Source organism: Andrographis paniculata, unplaced genomic scaffold (genome assembly GCF_009805555.1).
Source record: "Andrographis paniculata isolate CXL003 unplaced genomic scaffold, ASM980555v1 Contig45END, whole genome shotgun sequence".
NCBI classification, from domain to species: Eukaryota; Viridiplantae; Streptophyta; class Magnoliopsida; order Lamiales; family Acanthaceae; genus Andrographis; species Andrographis paniculata.
The window spans coordinates 519,296-543,263 of NW_026137579.1; the positions used below are offsets into that span (position 1 = coordinate 519,296).

At 32.9% G+C, this 23,968-nt stretch overlaps 4 protein-coding genes across 7 annotated transcripts; 3 read left to right on the forward strand and 1 right to left on the reverse strand.

Annotated features, from left to right (window-relative positions):
* The first annotated feature begins 118 nt into the window (after positions 1–118).
* LOC127251446 (cytochrome b561 and DOMON domain-containing protein At3g07570) lies at positions 119–4,410 on the forward strand. The gene is made up of 4 exons (XM_051275140.1): positions 119–1,673; positions 1,760–2,162; positions 3,320–3,606; positions 4,023–4,410. The coding sequence occupies exons 1-4, from the start codon at positions 1,482–1,484 to the stop codon at positions 4,251–4,253; spliced, it is 1,113 nt and encodes a 370-aa protein (XP_051131097.1). The 5' UTR covers positions 119–1,481; the 3' UTR covers positions 4,254–4,410.
* Positions 4,411–4,696: 286 nt separating this feature from the next.
* On the forward strand, positions 4,697–7,446 carry LOC127251447 (60S ribosomal protein L5). The gene is made up of 8 exons (XM_051275141.1): positions 4,697–4,821; positions 5,529–5,598; positions 5,685–5,903; positions 6,014–6,093; positions 6,229–6,345; positions 6,599–6,733; positions 6,879–7,048; positions 7,144–7,446. The coding sequence occupies exons 1-8, from the start codon at positions 4,819–4,821 to the stop codon at positions 7,271–7,273; spliced, it is 924 nt and encodes a 307-aa protein (XP_051131098.1). The 5' UTR covers positions 4,697–4,818; the 3' UTR covers positions 7,274–7,446.
* An 861-nt stretch (positions 7,447–8,307) lies between these two features.
* LOC127251452 (protein ASPARTIC PROTEASE IN GUARD CELL 2) lies at positions 8,308–10,092 on the reverse strand. Its single transcript, XM_051275146.1, has one exon. The coding sequence runs from the start codon at positions 10,058–10,060 to the stop codon at positions 8,591–8,593; it is 1,470 nt and encodes a 489-aa protein (XP_051131103.1). The 5' UTR covers positions 10,061–10,092; the 3' UTR covers positions 8,308–8,590.
* A 7,255-nt stretch (positions 10,093–17,347) lies between these two features.
* LOC127251935 (mediator of RNA polymerase II transcription subunit 19a) lies at positions 17,348–23,709 on the forward strand. 4 transcript variants are annotated; one of them, XR_007838987.1, is made up of 8 exons: positions 17,348–17,593; positions 19,480–19,557; positions 20,206–20,495; positions 20,658–20,879; positions 21,194–21,253; positions 21,401–21,535; positions 22,859–22,902; positions 23,203–23,706. XR_007838987.1 is itself a non-coding variant. In XM_051275892.1 (6 exons), the coding sequence occupies exons 2-6, from the start codon at positions 19,527–19,529 to the stop codon at positions 21,449–21,451; spliced, it is 654 nt and encodes a 217-aa protein (XP_051131849.1). In that variant the 5' UTR covers positions 17,348–17,593; positions 19,480–19,526; the 3' UTR covers positions 21,452–21,588. The 4 variants fall into 4 exon arrangements, 1 of the variants encoding a protein (XP_051131849.1); XR_007838986.1 differs by having other exon boundaries at positions 23,219–23,705; XR_007838985.1 differs by having other exon boundaries at positions 22,859–23,709.
* The last annotated feature ends 259 nt before the right edge of the window (positions 23,710–23,968 follow it).

Sequence of the window (23,968 nt, forward strand, 5' to 3'; positions counted from 1 at the left end):
TGATACAACCAAACCAGCTGCAGTGGTGATAAACCTTTGAACTGACAAAAAAAAAAAACAGTAAAAAATAAAAAATAAAAAACTTGCATAGCAGTATTGTTTTATGTGTGCTTGTGGTATTTGTGCAATAGTTTTCATTTTTATTTGCCTAAATTCTGTCATGAAGTTTGCATGCCTAGTAGTCACAGCGATTATCGTAAGTTATCATATGCTAGCCTAATGCATTATTCTTGTGTTTACCGATGCCTTTACCAGGAGCTATATTACTGTTTGTATGCTATTCTCTACAGTTTTGTCTAATTTAGCTATGAAGTGTGCTGCTTCATTACATAGCCTATCTGTCTGTGCTTGGTGGTGTTAGTCGAAATGAGAAAGGATGAGTAATCTGTGATTGTTTCACCCGATTCGAAGGTGCCTATGTTTTGCATTAGGAATTCTTGATCAAGACTGGTTTGATGATTGGATTTCCAAAGAGGGATGAACCAGGTAACTTAAATTACATATTTGGTGAGGATCTGATGGCATGTTTGCATGATAGGGTTTACTTAAATAAAATGGATTCTTTTCTTTTTTGCAATCATAGTCATTTCATCTTTTAGGCATACCTTAAGAGTTTTACATTTGGACTGTATAGTATGTGTGGATATATATATATATATATATGTTGGATTAATTTCAAGAACAGAGTCACTATAACTTCTTTTCGACATAGCTATAGATAAGCCTTCGGCAAATGGATTATCTCTTCTCTTCTCTTTTACAGGACTAAATGTCTCGAGGTGTATTGTTATTGACATAAGAACAAATGTGTTCGATTCACTGCACCGTGTATCTCCACTTTGTCATGTCTTGTTGCTAGGATTTGTTCGTATCCATGAAATATATACCATGGGTGTTATTCATCCTACAGAAGTACTATAATATCCAACTCCTTGAAGGTTCTTGATCATATAAAATAGAAGAATCTTTCATTCATACAAAGTCCAGTTAGGCACATGCAAGAAAGTCATAGCCATGTAATGAGTAATTTTGGCCCACTAAAAATGATCACACCAAACCTGATAGAACTGATGTTTTCAACCTTCCAAACACTTCCTATTATAAGAATTTTACTTCAAACACACTTATGGTTATTTTGTGCAACTTATATGATTTTTTTATGCCTTCTTTTCACCTATAAATCAATCATTCATATTTATAGCTATCTTGTTTCCCATAATTCCAGTAGTTGGTTGCAATCATACATTTGTTGAAACTTGTCGCAATTCTTTATTCTCACCCCAATGTTAGTTCACAACAAAACATTCACCATACACAAATATATATATATATATATATATATTGAGAGAGAGAGAGAGAGAATAGAACAACACTTAGTCAACTACAATACCTTCAATAAAAAGCTATAGGATGTTTGTTTCCCAATTATTTACACCAAAAGATCAAAGCAAGAAGAAAGAGAGAAAAGAAACAACCCAAAGATGCAATCTTTTATCAAATTCAACAATACTTTCTTCTTGATCTTCATCTTCTTCTTCATTTCCGTATATGTCCATTCACAAGATTTATCCAATTCATGCAACTCCCCTCTCACTCTAACAAGTCCTCTCCCCTTTGCCACATCCTCGCTCCATTGCGCCTCCGTTTGGTCATCCGAAAAGTACGTCCTCAGAGTAAGCAATCACGACACGAACATCTTCATGTTCACTAACCAATTATAATCCAATCTTAATTTTTTTCCTTGTTGCATTTTTTTCAGTATGCCCAAGAATCATCTAATGTGTGGAACTTCATACTCTCTACGCCTAACCCCAATGCATTCGTCGGGATTGGATTTTCTCCCAATGGAAACATGATTGGCTCGACTGCCATCGTTGGATGGGCCAACGCCGATGGAACTACCGTAATCAACAAGTACTTTTTAAGGGGGCAAACGCCGAGTCTCGTGGAGCTTCAACCATCCAACCAAGGATTGAAAATTGGAAATTCTTCGGCAATTTTAGAATCAAACCAACTCTACTTGGCTTTCCAATTGATCGACACCAATCCTAGCACACGGTTGATATACTCCGTCGGGCCAACCGGACGAATCCCGACCGGGCCCGATTACCGGCTTACTCAACATAGGACTATGATCAGTACTGTCCTAAACTATGCCACAGGTTAGTTTTGTACATAAACTCTTCTTCTTGCATGAACTTGATTATATTTCGTATTTCATGTTAAATCAATTACTAATTCTATCTCAATATAATTAGAAATCGAAAAGTCGATTATTTAAAAAATTAATTAAAGTCACAAGAATTGTGTTCTTGATCAAAGTTAGTTTAATTTTTAAAGCAATGTTTAGTTTAAACTATTGGAGTTGAATAATTAGTTTTAGGTGTGGTTTGATGTCATTGGTTTGACTAAGTAATGAAATGAACCTTTCAACCACCATTGTGATCATCATGTTGGGAGGTAAAAGCTATCATTTTTATTTTATTTTTTTGGATGTTTTTGTTTAATTGTTTGTGTGTGTTTCTTTAAATTTTTTATATTATACGATATATATACTTTTATTTTTATTTAAAACATCAAATTTAGTACCTCTTTTCATTACAAACGTCACCATCTAAGAACTTATGTTTTATTTGATAAAATTACACTATAAAATTTTCATTAAAAAAAAATAAATTTGAAAAGCCTAGGTATAATACAAACACTCACTTCTATTTATATATGAGTTGGTTAACAACAAATGTTATCGTGATTGTCAAATTGTGTGATGTGATGATAGGAGTTCATTTGTTTTCTTCTTCATGTTCATATATATGTATAAGTGTACAAAAATTAAAGGGTTAATAAATCTCAAATAAGAGATACAAACTCAGAATGTGTTTATTACATGGACTCAGAATGTGTTTATTACATGGGCTTTTTTTTTTTTTTTTTTTTATTATTAAAAAAAATCACAAGTAAATATATTATCATCCTTGCATCACCAAATTGGGCCAAGTCTATACATAATTTTCAATTATGTGTGGGCAACTTGATACAACCATGCCTAATAAATTAAACAAACTACTTAACAATGTGATATATATTATCATTAATTCATTTGAATAAATTGCATTGATTGATTTGAATTGACTTTAATTTTCTAAAATGAGCATATCTATATGCATGAGTTGTTCAATTGAATTATCAACCCCTTGTTATTACAACTTCGCATGATGCAATTTATATGCATAAACTATAATGCAAATTTCAATAAAATAGTAAGTTGTTACCAATTTAATCGAAAAATTCATTTGACCAATTTTATAATTATCAATAGGTCAATTTCAAACACAAAGCTCCCCACAAGCAAGTTTGAAGAGGAGCCATGGAATATTGAATATGTTAGGTTGGGGAATTCTAATGCCTATAGGAATTATGGTTGCTCGGTACATGAGACGATGGGATCCTCTTTGGTTCTATTCTCATGCCATTATACAATCCATCGCATTTTCTCTCGGAATTATTGGAGTTATATGTGGTTTGGTGCTCGAGAATCGTCTTGATATTTCTGTCAATAAGCACAAAACACTTGGAATCATTATTCTCATTTTCGGTACCCTCCAGGTAAAAAAAGAAATTCTATATATCATATTGGTTATAATGCTGACTAAGCGGATTAACTCTTATCAATATATTGTAACAATAGACACAATACATGATTGTTTTGTTGTTTATATCGTTAACATGCGCTGTCAGTTATATATATTATATATATATATGTGTTGTGTCAATATGTGATATGTGCAGAGAGATTAATAGTGAAATTTAACATAAATTATGGGTTGTTTGTATTATGCTAACATGAGATATAATCAATCATAGCATGTGTTGTGTGAACTATTGTCCTGTGTTGTTTGTTTATATATCGTATTTTTATTTATACTATCAATTAAACCGAATGTTAATATGTCTATTTGTTATGCATTGTCCGAATAGCTATGTACACATTTTAATTTTTGGTCTGCGTTACTCTCAAATAGGTTATGGCAGTTTTACTTCGACCCGACAAGGCATCGAAAATTCGAAAGTATTGGAATTGGTATCATCACAATGCTGGAAGAGTGGTTATTGTTCTTGCTGCTGTAAATGTGTTCTATGGAATACATTTGGCAAACGGAGGGACGAATTGGAACACTGGTTTTGCTGTTGTTCTTGTTATATTGTTTGTTATTTCACTTATTTTAGAGTTGAGGAGGTGCTTGAAAAAATAAAATATTTGTACTTTTTAGTTTATTTTTTTTTTTAAAAAAACATTAATATATGTCTATTATTGCATTTACTTTGAATTCTTCTTGTGGCTTGTTCTGTAGTTATGAAGATTGTAGTGTGATTGGAGAATTATATAAGTATAAATTTATTTGGAATTTATAATATTTGTTACGATTTCTATGTACAATGTGTTATTACATCATTTTTCTCCCCTATTTTTTATAATGGTAAATTGATAATGTGCAATCAACAGGGAAAAAAAAATATTATATTCAGTATTTAAGTAATTATAATAATATGGGGATGTATCTCTTAATAAAATATTTTATAATAAAGTAACATATGCACCCTATTTATCCAATGTATATGACGTGAGAGAACAGAAATTAGAATAGATAACGTAAGGTCCATTATATAATGTGGCCCGATAAGATTGGGCCCAAAATTTGAGGCCCATTTCTGAGCTAGGGTTTTGGGGTATTTGAGGGTTCCTGGCTGCACATTTTTGCTTCTTCTCGCAGAGCCTTTCCCCGACTCCTTCAGCGGAGCCGTATCCGGCAGAGAGCAATGGTGAGTTTTCCGTTTCCTCTGTTACTCACTTCAGTTTATTTCTGTCTCTGTATATGCGTGGTATTTGCAATTGATTATTTGTATTGTGTGTGGTGAGAGGATGGGGAAGGAAGATGCAATTTTAAGTTGAAGCTGTTAGATTTTGATAAAAGGTGTTGATTTGTGATAATTGAATAATGTTTACCTAGAGTGTAGTATTTTCGGGGTTTCGTTATATTCATGATTCTGGTTTGGTTAGGTTATTCGTTTGGTATTTTGAATACGTATATTTGCATTCCTGCTGTTTTTCCTCTTGTAACGCTGAGTGTTATTGTACTTTGCTTGTTTGATTGTTAATTTGTGCATAAATGAGAATGCTTATCCTGGTGAAATTTGTACTTCGCTGTTGAAACATCTTTGGATCTGTTTTGGTTGATGTATATATTTTATCTTATTTGTTGAATATTTGATTATATGAATCCTAGTTTACATTTGTAGTTTCCCAGTTTAGCAGGTTGTTTATGACTATTTATGGTTTATCATCAGTGTTTTAGAAAACTTTTAGCTGAATAGTCTGATTCTGTGTCGTGTCTTAATTTCTTGCTATTCAAATAATTTAGATAGGCACGAATAAGACTTGCAGGTGCAACAAATGATTGTCCTTCATCTTCCACATATATATATTTCTTGTATATTTGCTAAAAGCAAGAAAAAAATGGTATTTACAGGCATTTTTCAAAACTCAAAAGACAAGGGCTTACTTCAAGCGATTCCAAGTTAAATTCAAGAGAAGGAGACGTAAGTTACTGATAACTTTTATATATCTATTTATTTATTTGTGACTACACTTTTTGTCATTCTAACATCCTGGGTTTCCTCTGTAGAGGGAAAGACTGATTATCGGGCACGAATTCGCCTGATCAATCAGGACAAGAACAAGTACAACACTCCAAAATATCGGTTTGTTGTGAGGTTTACCAACAGGGATATAATTGCTCAAATTCTATCTGCTAGCATCGCTGGTGACCATGTTCTTGCTGCTGCATATGCTCATGAGCTGCCACACTATGGTCTTAAAGTTGGCCTGACCAATTATGCTGCTGGTATTGTCCGCCAACATATATCATATGTCTATTATATGTGTGTGTGTGTGTGTGTGTGTATTTCAGAATGCCTAGGCACAATTAAAATTCATTTGTGGTTCTTCTTTTAGCATACTGCACTGGACTGCTTTTGGCTCGCCGAGTTCTTCAGAAGCTTGAAATGGATGCTGAATATGAGGGAAATGTTGAGGTAACTTGGTTTGCCACAGTTCCACATACTAATAGTTTTCTGCCTACTGGATTGTGCCTATGTGAGTGTATTTGTGTGCATATTTGTTGTTTTGTTGTCTTGGGTCAACTTAAAGTGTATGTTGAACTGTTTCAGGCCACTGGTGAGGATTTCTCCATTGAACCTGCTGAAACCAGGAGGCCATTCCGTGCACTTCTGGATGTTGGCCTTGTGAAAACTACAACTGGAAACCGAGTTTTTGGTGCTCTCAAGGTACTGTTTGGCTGTATAAGAACTTGAACTGATGTCCTGTTAGCTTGTTATTGTGAAAGATGCTGTTTCCACTAGATTTATATTTGAACAATTATTCATTCTATTTACTTGAGCGTGATTATCCAAACTTCCGTGTTGCTGTTGTAGTTGTGAACAGGATTGGCTATGGATATATGTTTTTAAGCAAAATATTCAACATAAGATGGAAAAATTAGTTTGATGTGAATGATTTAGTTTGGGGGATTACATGCAGGGCGCTCTGGATGGAGGACTTGATATTCCCCACAGTGAGAAGAGGTTTGCAGGGTTTAACAAGGATAACAAGCAACTTGATGCTGAAGTGCATCGTAAGTATATTTATGGTGGCCATGTTGCATCGTACATGAATGTAAGTATTAGCTGGCTGTAATTTTTTTGTTTTATTTGTAAATAAATGTTCCTTTGCTTTGGTTTGTCTGATCTGAAACAATGGCAAGGAGCATACCTACGTAGTGTGTTGCAAATAAGTAAATAAAGTATATTGTGTTGTGTAGGCTTTGATGGAAGATGAGCCCGAGAAGTACCAGTCTCACTTCAGTGAGTACATAAAGAATGGCATCGAACCAGATAACATTGAGGCAGTGTACAAGAAGGTCCATGCGGCAATTCGTGCTGACCCCTCACAAAAGAAATCCGAGAAGCCTCAACCAAAGGAGCACAAGAGGTAAGCTAAGATCTTCTCGTGTGAACTACAAGGAAAGATGCTTGTTTAGTGTTTATGTCTGTCTAATCAAATTTGTTTCTTGAATTGCTTTGCAGATACAACCTGAAGAAACTGACATATGAGGAGAGGAAGGCTAGATTGATTGAGAGGCTAAATGCTCTGAACTCAGCTACTGGAAATGGCGAAGAGGACGAAGACGACGATGATGATGAGGATGATGAGTGAACATCTTCATTTTGATTTTAAATTATCAATGAATCCCTTCCAATTTAGGAAGAATGGTTTAGCACATTTTGAGTTGATTGTTTCTTTTGCTTTCCTGACATTAAATTACAGATTCGTAATCATTGAATTGCTTTCTTCTGAAGCTATGAAATTAGCCATCTGCTTTCTTCAAATTCGTTTTCTTGGAGACAAGATAATATTTACAGCCATTGTTGATGAATTTGTTGGTAGTCAGTTATGATTTCATAATTTGGTTCTTGTTTAGTTATCTCGCTGCTTCAATTTTGGTCCCAACTCATTGATGAAAATTAGGATCAAGTGATAAAATTCTCATTATATGTTGCACAGCTCTTCTACCCTTTAATTAATGAATGGGTTTGACTACAAATGACATGCCTGCCTAGTTTCTTAATATTTTGTAGCAATGAGAGAGTGAGGATTGATTCTATGAATAGGGAAAGATGATTGATGGGAAAGGAAAGGATAAAGGAGGGGTGGGGTGGTATGCAAAAAGATGATGATGGAACCTCATCAAAAAGTGATCCATGTCTTGAAATTTTTCTTGTTGGACTCAGAAACACAATCAACTTCCTTGTGATTGATGGCTTCACATGGTGGTGGTTCCCTTTCCCTCCTTCTCTCTCTCTCTCTCTCATGATTTGAATGGTAACCCCCCCTCTCTCTCTCTTTGCTCTTTTGAGTGAGAAGAATCTTGCATTATGGAAAATGCAAGGAAAAGGGAAAACCTTCATTCGTTCTTGGTGTGTATGTATATATATTATATAGATAAAAACATGTGTGTTGATGGGATGGGGTTGGGGTACAAGGGAATGTTCAAAAGGGACCCCTTGGGATCCACTTTTGGGGCCAAAATGGCTCTCATTCCCAAGTGCTCGCCCTCATGTCCTCTCCTTTTTGACCCTAATTCATTTATTCCCATTCCACAAAGGGTTTTGACTCTTGTTAATGTACCTCTAATTAATTCTTCATTTTCACATCGCCCATTCTTTTCTTACACTTATTTTATAGCTGGAAAAGTCTTTGCAAAAGTTGGATGGCTTCACAAACATAAATATACACATATTTTTTTCATTACATTTATTGCTCTTGCACGAGGACATCTCCATTTTCTTGGATATATCACCAATATTCATTCCTAAGACAATAGCCCACATGACACTTTTTATACACACATATATATCTATGTGTAACTTATATATCACTATATGCTATATATATATATATATGTAACAAACACTTCCCTTCAATGGGCAAAGCAAATACTACTCTACAATTTAGACACTTCAAAATTTTTCACTAGCAAACATTAGGTCCAAATCCCACGTAGCCATTAGCCCCATCAAATGTGATTTGGATGCCTTCTTGTTGAATGTTTCCTATTATCGACAAACTTGATGGCGATGGTGCAAATGCAAAGCAAAATGTGCCCTTCTCGTCCACCGGAATAATGAAGTTCCGGGCGGGTAGGGTCAGGATCGGCCCGCCCGACAAAAAAAACGATACGGTCGGAACCCGGACTGTCACAAACCCGTTTAGATCATAGCACGTGTCGAATATCGAAACCTCCGGAGCACGTGGCAAGTTGGCGGTCTGTGCCATAAATGTGTCGCGGAACGCCGCGTATGCGGCCGCCGGCAGCCGCGTCACCGCCGTGCCGGTGTCCATCACCACCCCGCCGTTGCCTAGCTCGTCCAGACGGAAAATGTCCTCGGATATGGGTACCCGGGTACCGCCCACACCCAGACCCGATAACCCGATGTAGTAAAAACTCGGAGCCCGTGGATTCCGGAGCAACGGGACCCATGCAGCCCCGACGGGCAAAGTGGATCGCCCGAATTCCAACGACCCGGATGATTCGGTGCCCCGACTCACCAAACAGTAGCTGAACACGCCGCCGGTCTGGCCGCCCAATTGGCCGACGAGCGACATCGAGCCGCCGCCGAGGCCTAATAAACCGGCGGCGCCTACGAACATCCCCCGGTTCATGTGGCCGCACCCGATTGCGACGTTTTGGATGGTCATGTGGCCGACGGTGAGAGTTTCTAGAGCCAATGTGCCTTTGGTGTACGATCCGTCGCCGTAGGAGACTTCGTACTTGCACCGGCCGGCGTGGCAGCCGGAATTCTCGACTTGGTCGCAGACGGTGGAGGAGCAGGAGACGCCGGAGAAGGAGGCGGAGGCGGCCGGGTCGAAAACCGGGTCGGACTGGTGGTAGCATTGGCGGCAGGGCTGGCATTGGACCCACACGATGTCGCTGCCGGAGTCGATGACCATGTATTGGCTCCGGGCGGGACTGCCGACGCCGATCCGGACGAAGTACTCGCCGCTGCCCTGGTCCATGCCGGAGACGACGTCGGAGCCGAAGTCGGCGGCCTGGTAGACGTCGGAGGGTCGATGGCTGCGGCGGATCAAGGCGGCGACGCGGCGGGCGTCTCTTTTCAGGCGGGCGTCGAAGCGGCGGCGGTGGTCGTTGTGCCAGGAGGATGGGAGTTTGTCGCGGTGGAAGAGGTGGAGCTTGGCGGTGGTGTTTTGGGGGGAGGCATTGTCGCCGCTGTCGGTGTATTGGTTGGTGGTGGTGGTGGTGGCGGCGGGGCGGAGGAGCTGAGTGGCGGTGGCGATGGAGTCTTTGACGTTGAGGTGTTCGAAGGAGGGGTATGCAATTGCGTGGCCGGCGCCGGTGGTGATGACGGCGGAGGCGGCGGCGAGTGGAGGCGGGGGGAGGAGTGAAAGAAGAGAGAGGAAGGAAAGAAAAAGAAGAAGAAACATTATTATTAATGGCGGTATGGAAAGGGGTTTTGAGGGGCAAAGGCTGTGAATTGTGGGGAGATTTATTTATGTGCATTGGTTTGTGGGGGTGGGGTAAGGGGGGTGGGATAATTGAGGGAAATTATGAATCTACACCGTTGATGAGAGGGGGTGGGAACGATCGACGGTGGAGATGGAGTTGGGTGCTGTGGTCCTTGGACCTTCCAAGATTTTGTAAGAGAATTGTAGGCTGCCTTTTATGTGTGTGATGTTTGTGGGCTTTATGTTGTGTAAGCATGAATATTCACATTTCTCAAAGAATTGGTTCACACCATATGTATCAAAAAATGAATGATACTTTTCTTGTTTACAAGTTCCTTTCTTTAGATTACGAATCACATTTATTTACTTGTTCAGCTATCATCAATATTCATATGTAAAAGTAACAAAAGAATGTTATTGTTGTGACTCCCATCCCTCGTATATTTATATATTAGGGAACATTAGGGTTTTATTTAATTTTTTTGTAAAAATTTTGATACTATTCATTACATTCATCAATAATAATTTTTTATCACATCAAATATTATTTTATCTCACAAAATATCAAATTAAATATTCAATTTTTTATTATTAACATTTTTTTAAATTCCAAAATTTCTATTATGGAGCCTAAATAATAAAAAACCAAAAGAAATTCAAAGGGAAACGTTTGTTTATGTTTAGGCGTGCCATAAATGTTTTGGGGAGTTTTTTATTTTATGAATAATTAATAATAAATAAATAAATAAACAAAATTTTAAATATGATACTCTAAGAACAAATATTTTATTATATAATACGAATAAATACAGCTATAGAAAATGGAGTATTATAATAGGTATAAATAGCTTTGAAAGCATATTAACTAATTGCCTTATTGGCAGTCATGGTCATGCATGCATATATAGAATGATGTGGTCACATATATATACTCAATTCAATTCCTTGTCTTATTGTATTATTACATCAAACTGCTCATCCACCCCACTATATATACACACACACAGATATATACAATATACAGAGAGAGATTACTATTGTATGTTTCCTTTTATGAGTTTGAAAAAAATTTAATTTGAATTTATATTAAAATAATGTATGATAGGATATTTTTGTTAAAAAAAATATATATTTTTTTTGAAAAAATTTTAATTTGAGTTTATATTAAAATAATGTATGATAGGATATTTTTGTTAAAAAAAAATATATTTTTTTTAAAAATATAGAATTCAAATAAATAAAGAAACAATCCCTTAAATTTTAGAATGATTTTTACGAGAATTATTGCATATATATATTACGGTATGCTTTATATGCTTTATGAATTAATATTATTGTGTCAACTATTGTACTGTAATGTTATCTGTATTATATTAATATATATTTTATACTATTGATTTATAATTTATATGTTGTTTGTGAATAATTCTTGTCCTGTCGTCACGCTGTTGAATAATTTTATTGAACACTTTAACCGCCTCTTTGTAGGTGGCTTTTGGTGCTTGTTGGGCTGGAAGGAATTTATTTGAAAAAAAAAAAAGAGAATGAGAAATGCGATTTTAGTGTATGAAAGGTGGGACCATTTATATTTTATAATGATTGTAATAAAAAGCGTGTTTTGGTACAGCACCACACCTACAATGATACACTACACTACAATAGTACAATACAATGCTAATAACTAATATGCAATGATAACATATAGACGCATGCACGACTTTGTCACGACGTTGTCCATTATGTATATATGGCATTTAGAGCGGTTAAACCGACCCGTTCGTTGAACTCGGTTCGGTACTTATTTGCGAACATTAACGAGCCAAGTCGAACAATATAAACAGGTTCGTTTGGTTAATGAAAGAGTCCGAGCTTTGTTCGCAAACGTTTGTTTAAATAATATATTTATTATAAATATTATATATATAATTATAATTTATAAATAAATAAACAAAATATTAATTTAAAATATATAAATAAAATAATTTTAAAATTTCTTTATAATTTATATATAAATTTAAAAAAAAAAATAAGACAAACGAGCTCGAACAAACTCGAACGAGCTTAATCGAGCCTAAATGAGCCGAACACGAACACGAGCTCAAACAACAAAAATTCTTAACGAGCCGAGCTCGAACACTACGAACGAGCTCGAAAACTTAACGAACGAACACGAGCCTTGTTCGCGAATGTTAACGAACACTTAAAATTTGGCTCGGCTCGGATCGTTAACAGCTCTAATGGCATTACCAAAATTATTACAACCTTCATACTTTATACTTTTAAATATAATTTCTAAAATTATTCTAAATAAAATATAAGAACAACTGTAAAAAAATTTACCAAAATTAATAACAAAATTAAACATCACAAATTTTATGAGACGAAGGGAGTCCTAATTTAAAGGTTCAAAAATAAATAAATAAATAAAATATGCACTAGTTATTTTAAATATAAATATACAAACACTTTATAAAAAATTAAACAAAAAAAAAAAAATCCGGTTTGGCATCTGTTAATGAATCAGTAGAGTGTAAGATTAAACTTCATTTTAAGCATAAGGATCTCACAAAATCTTCTTTAGTCACACTATAATGGAAGCCTTACCTCACTATTTTTGGTGTTATTAATTAAATAAATTCTTTTAGGGTTATAGGTTAGGTTAGGGTTAGGGTAGGCTAATTACACTACAAAAATATAATTAAATTAACCCCAACTAAAATTCGACTACAAAGTTCAATTTTCTTGATTCTATAATATCTTAATTAATTTTTTTTAATAAAAAAAATTACCAATGGGAGTTAAATTAATCTATGACAAACATATCAATTCAATATTAACTTCATATTTATTTAACAAAAGTAATGACTCAGCATAAAGTGAAAGTATAACATACAATAACTCAATATTTACTAAAATACTAATGTAAAACTATAAAATTGAATTGCAAATATTATCAAAATTGCAATTTTAATCTTTGAAGCACAAGTGTTGCTAAAAGATTGGGAAAAGTTTTTCAAAAAAGTTTTCAAGATAAAAATAATAATTTGGTGGGCTAATAATATTTTAAAATTCATAAAGTGTGTGTTTTTGTGTTAATCAAATAGCCAATCTTCCCAAACATGTTTGTACGTGTTACATATATGTGTGTGTATATATATATATATATATATATATTATGATTTGTATAACACACGTCGTAATGTAAAGGTGGCAAAACAGTGTGCAATTTTTTTAATAAAATAAGTACATATATGAATGATATATATGTATATTAATTAATATCGTGCATGTATATGAGACAAAATGAACCAGATTGGATTGGATTAGAAAATATAAAATAAATGAAGTGGGAATGTCACCTTGAGGAAAAAAGTTGCAATAATTGTGCCATTATTACCACCTAAAAGTTGCTTTCCTTTAAAAAAATTATTAATTACGTTATTAAATTAAATAAATCTTTGATTATGCAAAAGATATATATTAATGCTCATATACCAATTCTTTTGTGGATTTATTTATTTATTTATTTATTATTATTATTAATTGAAAGGACAAATCTACAAACCTCTATGATTAATGATTCGTGTTTTATAACTAATAATAATAATAAAAAAAAAAAAATTTATGCAATAGCTGCCCTTCGAATGTACATTTGTAAACAATTATTAGTAACAGTGTGAGTTATAGAGTAGAAAGTATTGAATCCATAAAACTATTATACAGATGAATCTTGCATAATACATAAAATATGTAGTTTTACATACAAAAAATTTATTAAATAAAAAATGTATCTTTAAATTAATCTATCATTTGAGTATTTTTTATTTTTTTTAAGACAAAAAATAAAATAATATGAAATAAAAATGCTTCCCACATAATTTTGAAATAAATTTATACCAGCATAATTCACATTCAGACCTTTCAACTGTGTCAAAATAAAAATAATCACCAGCTCCAATTTTTAAATTCAATAAAATGAAAAAATCATTTTATCACTTGCATGTTCATTTCATTATTATATATTAAACTGTAAATTTGTAATTATTTTTCTTATTCACTCGTCCAACTTTATCTCTAGTGTTTTATTATGATGTTGTTATTACTACTATTATAGTCTATATATAGCTTTGATTTTATATTATTTTCAAATATGAATTTTCGAAGAAAATTTATATTATAAGCGTGTGTATTATATATAATTTTGAAATAAATTTTCTACTTGTTGATTTATATATATATATATATATATAATATTTAATACTCCATAGATTTTCGTAATTGTCACTGATTAAGCATAAATTCACATGTCATGTCAATTCGACTACCTCTTATCGGACAAATACGTATTATTGATCGAGCTAATTAAGGTAATAGTTGATGAATAAATTAAAAGTATCAATATGGGAAAAAAATTAATATATGAGTCACTTTCATTTAATTTAAATTATGAATTCTAGAAGAAATTTTGTAATGGCAATTAAAGGTAGTGCAATATTGGCAGACAGGATAGAAGATTTCAATTTTAATTAAGATTAGATTTGGATTATCAATTATATGTATAAATTAACTTATAGGTTAAATTTCATTAAAAAAAAAAAAAAAACAAAAACAAAAAATAATAAATCAATCAATGATTCATTTCTAACCTCATATTATGCCTGCTTTGATTAATATGATTGCAATACTTATTATTATCTTAAATGATTGAGTGATCATACAATAAATAATAGAATACTAGTAACATGAAAGAATTATTGAATAAAATATCCTAAATTTAAAAAGACATTAGTTAATTATTGATGAAATACATGATAAGTTTTATTATAAATTTTGGCTTAAGATAATTTAATTCCGGTAAATTTAGAAAAACAAAATAATCATATCTAATGCTATTATTATTATTATTATTATTATTGCCTCGGACTTTAATGATTTAACTTAGAATGTGCTTACTTTAAGTGATAATGTAATTTCCATGTGTATATTTTAATATATTTATATATAAGAAAATTACCATTAATATATAAACATATGACATATTTGATATCAAATAATCATGGTAACTTAATATATTTAGTTTGCATGGAAATAAGTGTGTTAAAATTAATTATTTTCGCGATCAATGCTAAAAATTACAAATATTATTTTTAACAATATATTCAACTCTATAGTCACGCACAATTCAGATTTTGACATGTTAGTCCATCACATACTAATCTAAAATTACATAGTCTCATTATTCAATTTTAAATTTTATTAAATAATTTTATTAAATAATCACTTCACACAAAAATTTAAATTTTAAAAAGATTAATATACTAAAGATTGTTTAATCGTCACGAGCATCATCTACTGCCTGTGTATACATTTTCATGCTAATCTTTATAATATCTCCAAATCTAATAAATCCAAAGTAATAAATGTTAAATAGCTATACAATAAAGATAATGAAATAACACCAACTTCCATGTTAAGGAACTCATAATCATATCCATCATAACAAACATCGGCAAAGGAACCTTTCTTGTGAAACAATTTTCAAAAATAGTTGACAGTGCAGATATAAGCCTGAAACTTCATCTGAAAGCGCTTTAATTAAAAAAAAAAAAATGTTAACTTTATAATTTTATTATACTTAAATATACACACAATAAACACAACTAAATATAAGAAGATTATCTTTTTATCCAAAGCGTACTCGTCAGAGTAGCTGCAGCATATTTTCACACTATAAAAAAAAAATAATAATAATAAGAAGATTACCTCAATCCAATTATCCAAATGTAGCAGCCTTGCGCAACATCTCTCCTTCAATAATTGCTGTGTTCTTCGCTTCTTCGGAATCATCAATTCAGCCAATGATAAGCTTTGATCATTTTAAATTCAGACAAGATCACTAGAATTGGCACTATGTTGAGCTTGTTTCAATACTTACGGATGAGACTGAAGTGGGCCAAATATATTATGTAAAGTTTTTCATTAACCTTTCAGCCCAAACATCAACAAAACATCAATTTTGTATGTTGAATGTTCATTATTATAAGATAAAATATATATTAAAAATTGTGTCGAAAAAATATGTGGCAAACAATTCCAAATCTTTAGATATTGGAATTGTCGCATGCTATATATATATATATATATGTATCTGTTTGAGTTGTATTTCAAGCACAAATTATTACTACTAGATTTTTATAGATTTCAATAAAGGTTATGTTTGTTTGGAGATATTTTTTTTAAATTTACTATTCATCGATTTTTTTTTTAAAAAATATCAAATCAAATACCTATTTTTTTATATTATATTAAAAATCAATTTTCCATTCAAAATATTCCATCAACACCTATTTATATCACATCATATAATTATTCTACTTTAATTTTTTGACTATTCAAATCTGAACTCAAAATCAAACTCCCAAACAAGCACACTCAAAATATATTCTCACAGTCATAAAATTGTAGACTTACTTGATCGAACACAAATTTTAACAAAAATATATAATAATTATTATTTTTTTTATAGTAAAAAAATGTTTTTTTTTAATTTAAAAAGTACATAAAATCTATTTTTATGACAATTAAAAAATAAAAATAAATACAAATTTGAATTAGATATCAGAGAAAGTACTAATTTTTATTTTTTTTAAAATATCTATTTAATCAAAATCAAACAAACTTTTCTTACCATATTTCTATTTTTATTTTTTACTATTCAATTAATATGTATATATTTATAAAAACTATACTAGAAGTGAATTTTTAAATAGAATATATGAAAGTATAAATATTTAAATATGTAAAAAAAATAAAAATAAAAAAAAAAAAAAAAAAGAAACGAAATGTGTAGAGTTTGTAATTGTTTATAATGTTTTGTGATTGAGATTCATATATATTATTAGAAGTATAAAATATATATATTAAAATAATTTATAACATTATTTATTTATTAAAAAAATAATAATTGAATATAAAATATTATTTTTATAATTTTTAATAGATAAATTAATTTTTTTAAATGTAAATATTATATTAAAATATGATTCAAATCAAAATCAAAATAAAAAAAAAAATTAGGCACAAGCTAAAACAAACTAACGGTGGTCAAAATTAGTTTACAAAACTACAAAAATTCGAAGTTAAAAAAATAAAATAAAAAAAGGAAAATACAAGAAGAAACGAGCGACGCAATGTATGAGCCACTAATATACCGCCACGTGTACTCCAAAATACGAAGCCAATTGCAAGTGCCCTTGAAAGCATTCTACCGTTCTTCAAACACTCCAGATTCCCGATCCAGCAGAGCCCGAATACCCCGAGATCCTCTCCAAATTCCCCTCCGTCGACAACTACTTCAAGAAATTGTTGGCATTCCTTGATCGTTCAATTCTTACCGCTGTATAACAGTGCCCGAACGCCGGGAGGCAGTTGCAGGGGAGGGTTTTGGTTCGGCGCCGATCAGTCCACGAATATCGCGGAAACCCCCCGAAATTTCATGCTCTTTCTCTGAAGGCACGGTCGTTATTCTTTTATGTTTTTAACATACCTTATTGACGAATTGAGATTGGGTTCGTTGCGGTCATAATCGTCTTATTGTTCTGAGTAATTGGCGTGAATTTTTAAAATTTAGGGTTATCGGGTTTGCTTCTATTTGTTGTCCGTTCTTGTTTAATTTGGGGCGCGTTTTACCTGTGAAGAGTACCGTCTTTGTTTTCGTTCACTTGCCTCGTTTATGTGATTTTATCTTTTAGGGTTTTTCTGCTTTGATTGTGATGTGGCGAATTCGAGATCCCGCTGACCTAGTTGAAAAGAAAACAAATTCTTAAAATTGCTTCAAAGTGTAATTTGAAAACGAGCAATTTCTGGTTGGGGGTAGAGGCACCAATACAATATTGTGAGATAGAAGTTGTCAGGATCCTCACTGTCTGGTTTAGAGTTGCCTGCAACTAAGCAAGTGTTAGCTATAGCATATACTGCAATATGGTGAGAGGAAGTAGGGTAGAACAAATAAATCATAGCACTAACAAGCGTGAAGAACTGCTAGCAAATTAAACCTATGCCTTTTAACACACGTGTTTTAAATAGATATTCCTGCCATTCTATACTGTTTTCACATTGGACTTAATTTTCCGATCGCAAATTGTTGCTTGCCATCATTTTGTTAACATTTATTATTATACTTTCATTCCACCATTCTGGGAAGTTGTTGCTACTGATCCATGTTCCATTCAACACGGACAAGTTTGTTGTACTCCCATGTTCAACTTGTGGGGTGTCCCATGGTATTTTGGATGTGCTTTTTATATTTATTATTGCTTTCCTTCTTTCGAAAATGTTTTTTTATTATTTAGTTGGAGATAAAAGTATTTTAGTTCCTAACATTTATATCACAAGACTGCTCGAAATATTAAGATAGTTGTTGGTAGTATACATTTCATCCTGTTGGATTATAGATTGGATTTTCTTTCTATATTTAGCATCATTTTCCAGTTTTTATAAATATATTGCTTTATTGGATAGCTCAATAGGAAAGAAACATTTTAGTTCCTAATAAGTTCCACACCATGGTGAATAATTCATATACTGCTTCTAGGTGTATGACTTGACTTTCATAGAGTTGGGAAAGCTGGTTATGGTTGTTCTGTTATTTTATTATAGTTAATTTTCTTATAAATGTTAGTAACTTTTATCGAACACACCGAGATGGTACCAGAAGAAGATAGTTACAACTGATAAAGGCATTTCTAGGACAACAAAAATGGAGAGGTCCAAAGGACATTTGTATGCACACAAAAAAATGTCATTCCTCTCTGAGTGTCATCATCAGAATCTAGCCATCAAAGCTCATTTATTTCTTTTTTTCTATTATCCAAAATAGCAGGAAGGCCTCTACATTCTGCTTCCATCACTCGCTATCTCTGACTAGGACAGCAACTTCCCAATCATCATTTTCGTTGTATCCTAACGCACTCCTATAATAGTGTCGTCCACGACCCCCTAATCTCTGCTGTCTTTGAGTATCAATTTTTATACTGCATCCTCAAGATGCTTCCCATAAAAAGAGAGACGCTAAGACTTGCCAGGGCAACAATTTACTGGTTTTGATCAGTTGTCTTTTTCTAGCATACAGTTTGCCACCGTTTTTATCTTTGGACTCCCATTCTGTTGTTGTACTGTCTATTAGCCACTAAACCTTGTGTTCAAGCTTGCCTTTTTCCCTGATGCGAACTGACTCTGTCTCTATTCTCTGATTAATGCTTTATCCTGTATCCATCATTGCCATGTGTTAGACAACAGATCTTTATCATAATTGATTTTGCTTTTTCATGGATAAACCTGTTGTTTAATAAATACTGAAGCCAGAAAATTTTAAGTTAATTATTATTTTCCTTGTGCAGCAAGTCCTCTGGCAGTAATGAGCTGCTTTCATATCAGGCGCTGATTGATGGATCCTGATAACAAAAAGTTTGGAAGAGGTAGTAGTAGTAGTAGTAGTAGTCATAAAAGATGCTTGGTGCCTTTTCATTTTACTTCTTTCTGAGTTTCAGCATTTTACGAATTGGCTTTAGTGAATGCTTAGAAAGCATCATGTGATTTCTATAAAATGAGTTATGATAACTTGTTGGCCTTCTTTTAGTTAAGCTGACATTGTTCTTTGATTATGACTGGCAAGAAAAGTTTTGATTACATATAAACTATTCAGCATTTCCTCATTATGTAGTAAATGTGAGATCCTCTTCTTTAAGCAACTTTACAGATTGATTGGTTTGAATCTTTCGAGAAGATCAAATGTGTTACAAAAGTTACAAGTAACTGCATAACTTAAATCATGGAAACATTTCATGTAATTACTTAGATTGTAATTGATTGCTCAGCTGTTTTGTTGAAACCATATTTATTAAGATAAAAAGGGAAATTTTGGAATGCATAGGAGTTCTTGTTCATGTGGTTTAAACTTCTCAAAACTCAGCTTACTGATGGAGTTGTTGCGTTGTTTAATAATATTATAAACTGAGTGTTGTTCATTCTTTTAATGAAGTCTGAACCCTAGAAGAAGTGTCTCTACTTGGCAATTTGTTTTTAGTTTGGATTGTTGACTATTTATGACCTACTCCTGTAATTAGGGCCAAGAGAGCTTACAGGTGCTGTGGATCTTATAAGTCACTACAAGTTGTTGCCACACCATGAGTTCTTCTGCAAGAGGTCACTTCCTGTCTCAATCTCAGATACACACTACCTTCACAATGTGGTTGGAGATACAGAAATCCGAAAAGGGGAGGGAATGCAATTGAGTCAACTCATTCAAAGTTCATCCACTTCTAGAGAACCTAACATGCGCATACAGCCCTTTGACCTAAATATACTTCGAGAAGCCTTTCAACTGAGGGAAACATCCCCGATTGATCTTCCACTTGTGAGTTCTATTGATTTGGTGTGTAACTTTAGATTTTTGCTTAATGATAGTTGCTTACAACTTTACCAGAAGACGAGACACATTCTTTTATGACATTTAAGTGTTTGTCTTTTGTGTTTGATTTGCTACTGTGAGGGAACTGATCTCTGGTCTTGTTTACAGTCTGAAAAGGGTACTCCTACCATTGCTGGGAAACCAAAAAGCGAATCTAAAGACAAGGAGAAGAAACATAAAAAGCACAAGGACAAAGAAAAAGACAAGGATAAAGAACACAAGAAGCACAAACATCGACACAAAGATAAAAGCAAGGACAAGGAGAAGAAAAAGGATAAATCCAGTCATCATGATTCTGGAAATGACCACTCAAAAAGGCATCATGAGAAGGTTTGTAAACTATGTTTTCTGCTAACCCTTTTGAAACTGAGATGGTCTTATCATGCCTTGTTATATAATGCACAATGTTAAGATTGTTGATCATTGCCAACCTCTCTTATAAATACATCAGTATTACTCGGTGGCAGAGAAACAAGAGGATTTATGAGTTTATTTGTTCAGTAGTTTTGGCCAAGTATTATTTCACTGATAATTGTCGTTAGATTCTTGATGGTCCAACTCCTACTCATTATGAAATATTTGGTACACACTTAACGAAGTTGTGGTTTTGTGCACATAATTTTATTATATATTTATTTTTTCAGAAAAGAAAGCATGATGGAGATGAGGAAGGCAATGACATTCATAAACACAAGAAAAGTAAGGTAAATTTTGGAACTGATACTTTTCATTGGACAGGTTATGAATCTTAAGCTATTGCTCTAGAGTGCTAATTCATAGTGATCATTATTTTTCAATTTTGTTCCTTTACATTTTCCTGAATCACACATATGACAACTTAAATTGTGCAGCACAAGAGCTCAAAGATCGATGAAATTGGAGCAGTGAAAGTAGCAGGCTGAGAAGTGGTGCTTGATCTTTTAATGTTATCATCAGATGTTGGAGTTGATATTTGAAGTTTGTTTACTATAGTCAAGTTATCAAAGGTGCATAAAAACTTGCTAGTGAAAATCTATTTCTGTTCCTATTTCATCTTATTCTTTCTAATTGTTAGACTACTTAGAACTAGTTGAATTTAATAATTGTGCATATATCTACTTATTTAAGGTTTAAGATAGACAACCATATAAAATGCTACTAGAATGAGGCTGAACAGATGGTCCCGTGTATGATTTTCTTGAGTGAGAGACATCATCATTCATTGTTAAAATCAACAGGTTGATAGAGAAAATCTATATATGTAGAGGGATGATGAAGCTACTTAAAATTTTAGATTCGACAGTTGTTAACACATTTAGATAAGATAGTCCAGTAATAATGATGGTAAACATGTCTCGAAAGTGTCCATGTCCCTGATTTTGATTAATTTTGTCCTTCAATATTTGATTACGCATATTTTACTTTTGCTATATTGAAACTTAGAGAAATTTACTACTCTGCTGTAATCCTACTTAAAGAAAGCTGGCAACAAGTTTTATAAGCTAGATCAATTTTTGCTTTAATAATTACAAGGGACTGTATATATGAACTAAAAACTCTCTAGAAGCAGCCTCCTGAGCAATTGTAATGGATAAGATCTCTCACCTAAATTTTAATCAGAAGTATTGTATTGGCTTGGTTTTACTTTAATCTTTATGTACGTATGTGTGTGTGTGTGTGTGTGTGTGTATATATATATATATATAGAGAGAGAGAGAGAGAGAGAGAGCTTGGAGGGTTTTATTTGTATTTCCTTTATTATGTTGTTAATCTTTTTCCTATGATAATGTGGAAGGATTCAATCCTTATCCAGTATCCTATGCTCAAAAGAATGCGTTTTTTTTTTTTTCTTTACCTTTTTGGTATACTCTGTTGGTTGCATAGAAGTTTTTCTACGTGAATACTCTTACATCCCTCATGATATGATAACATTATACTCTTACATTTACTAATGTTTTTACATACCTATTTACCGCTGTTTATTTATTTCTTTTTAACAATTCAATTTACATCCCATATCCTTTTTTGGTCAACAAAATTGTTACAATGAAACTTTGGATAGCATCTATTTTAGCATCAGGTAGCATCCTTCACACAGCTGCACTTTGCCTATCTTGATGCAATTTAGACTTACTGAAATTTTATTTCTATCCATGGGATCAAAATCTAAAATTGTGATCTAGTAAGACTAAAATTTGAATAATTTGTCATATTGGACCACAAACTGCTATTTTCCCAGGTGCTATCTGTGCACAGCCTTTTTTTTAGCTTTGCCTCTATAGGGTGAGAGTGCTTCTCGTTTACATTCAGTTCCCTTTTTCCCCATGCAGAGCTTCATATGGACTTAATAAAGCTTTCCAAGGTGAAATCCGAGGTACAAACTGTTGAAAAAATTGGACATTTATGTGCTGTAGTGATTTATCTGATCTATTCCATTCTTTGGTTTGTATTGATGCAACAAACTCCCTGTGTCATTTCATAACCTTATTTTTGTCAACGTGGTTCTTAGGTCTAAGGATTTTGAAATAGTCGATTCAGTCAGTATGTAGCTTTAGAATGATCGACTTAGGTGCTGTACCACTAATGTGTTTTAATTTAAGGTATGAAGATGCTATGTGACCATACCTTATCTGTAAGGATGTGCGAATATGTACTGATACTTAGATGAATTAAGATGGATTTTATACTAGGTACAATTGTAGCGAAACAGCGTGGCAATTTTTGTCTTCGAATCCGCAACAGCTGCAGCAATTGTATACGTAAGAACACTCCCTACCTGACATGTTTTGCTCCTGCTTCTTTGGCTCGCTATTGTTTAGGAACTTTCAGAATAACAAACTTATTCATCATGTTTCGACCTTTCTTCCATTGGTGATACTGTGCTATTGCAGTTTTTTGATTTCTATTGTTTCCATGGGGATATAATATATATATATATATATATACACACGCGATGAGCTGACTTCTGCAAACATTCCTGCTGCTGATGATTTCCTGCACCGGCACTGTGCATATGGATTTTGTATTTATGTTAGATTTGATCTTTATTTTTTTACTTTTTCAACATTATACATAAATATTATATAGTAATGGACCATCTAGTTTTTTGGCGGGAGTATTTGAACAGTGTATATTAAAGTGAGTTTGGAAATTTGTATAGATCATATATATATATATATTGTTTATTTGATTGTTTAAGTTGTCTGTTTTAAATAAAATTCTATACTAATTGACTTATGTGATCTATGTATATAAATGACTGGGTTCTATTTTGTTGATCGTTCTGTTGGTGTTTCACAAGTTCTTAACGGTTGTGTTTAGACATGTCTTGTAGTAAATTTGCAGTTTTGAAGAATTTTGGTTATAGTAAAAATTTTAAATAAAAATAGATATTTGATGTATTATTATTATTATATTATTTTTTATTTTTTATTGAAATA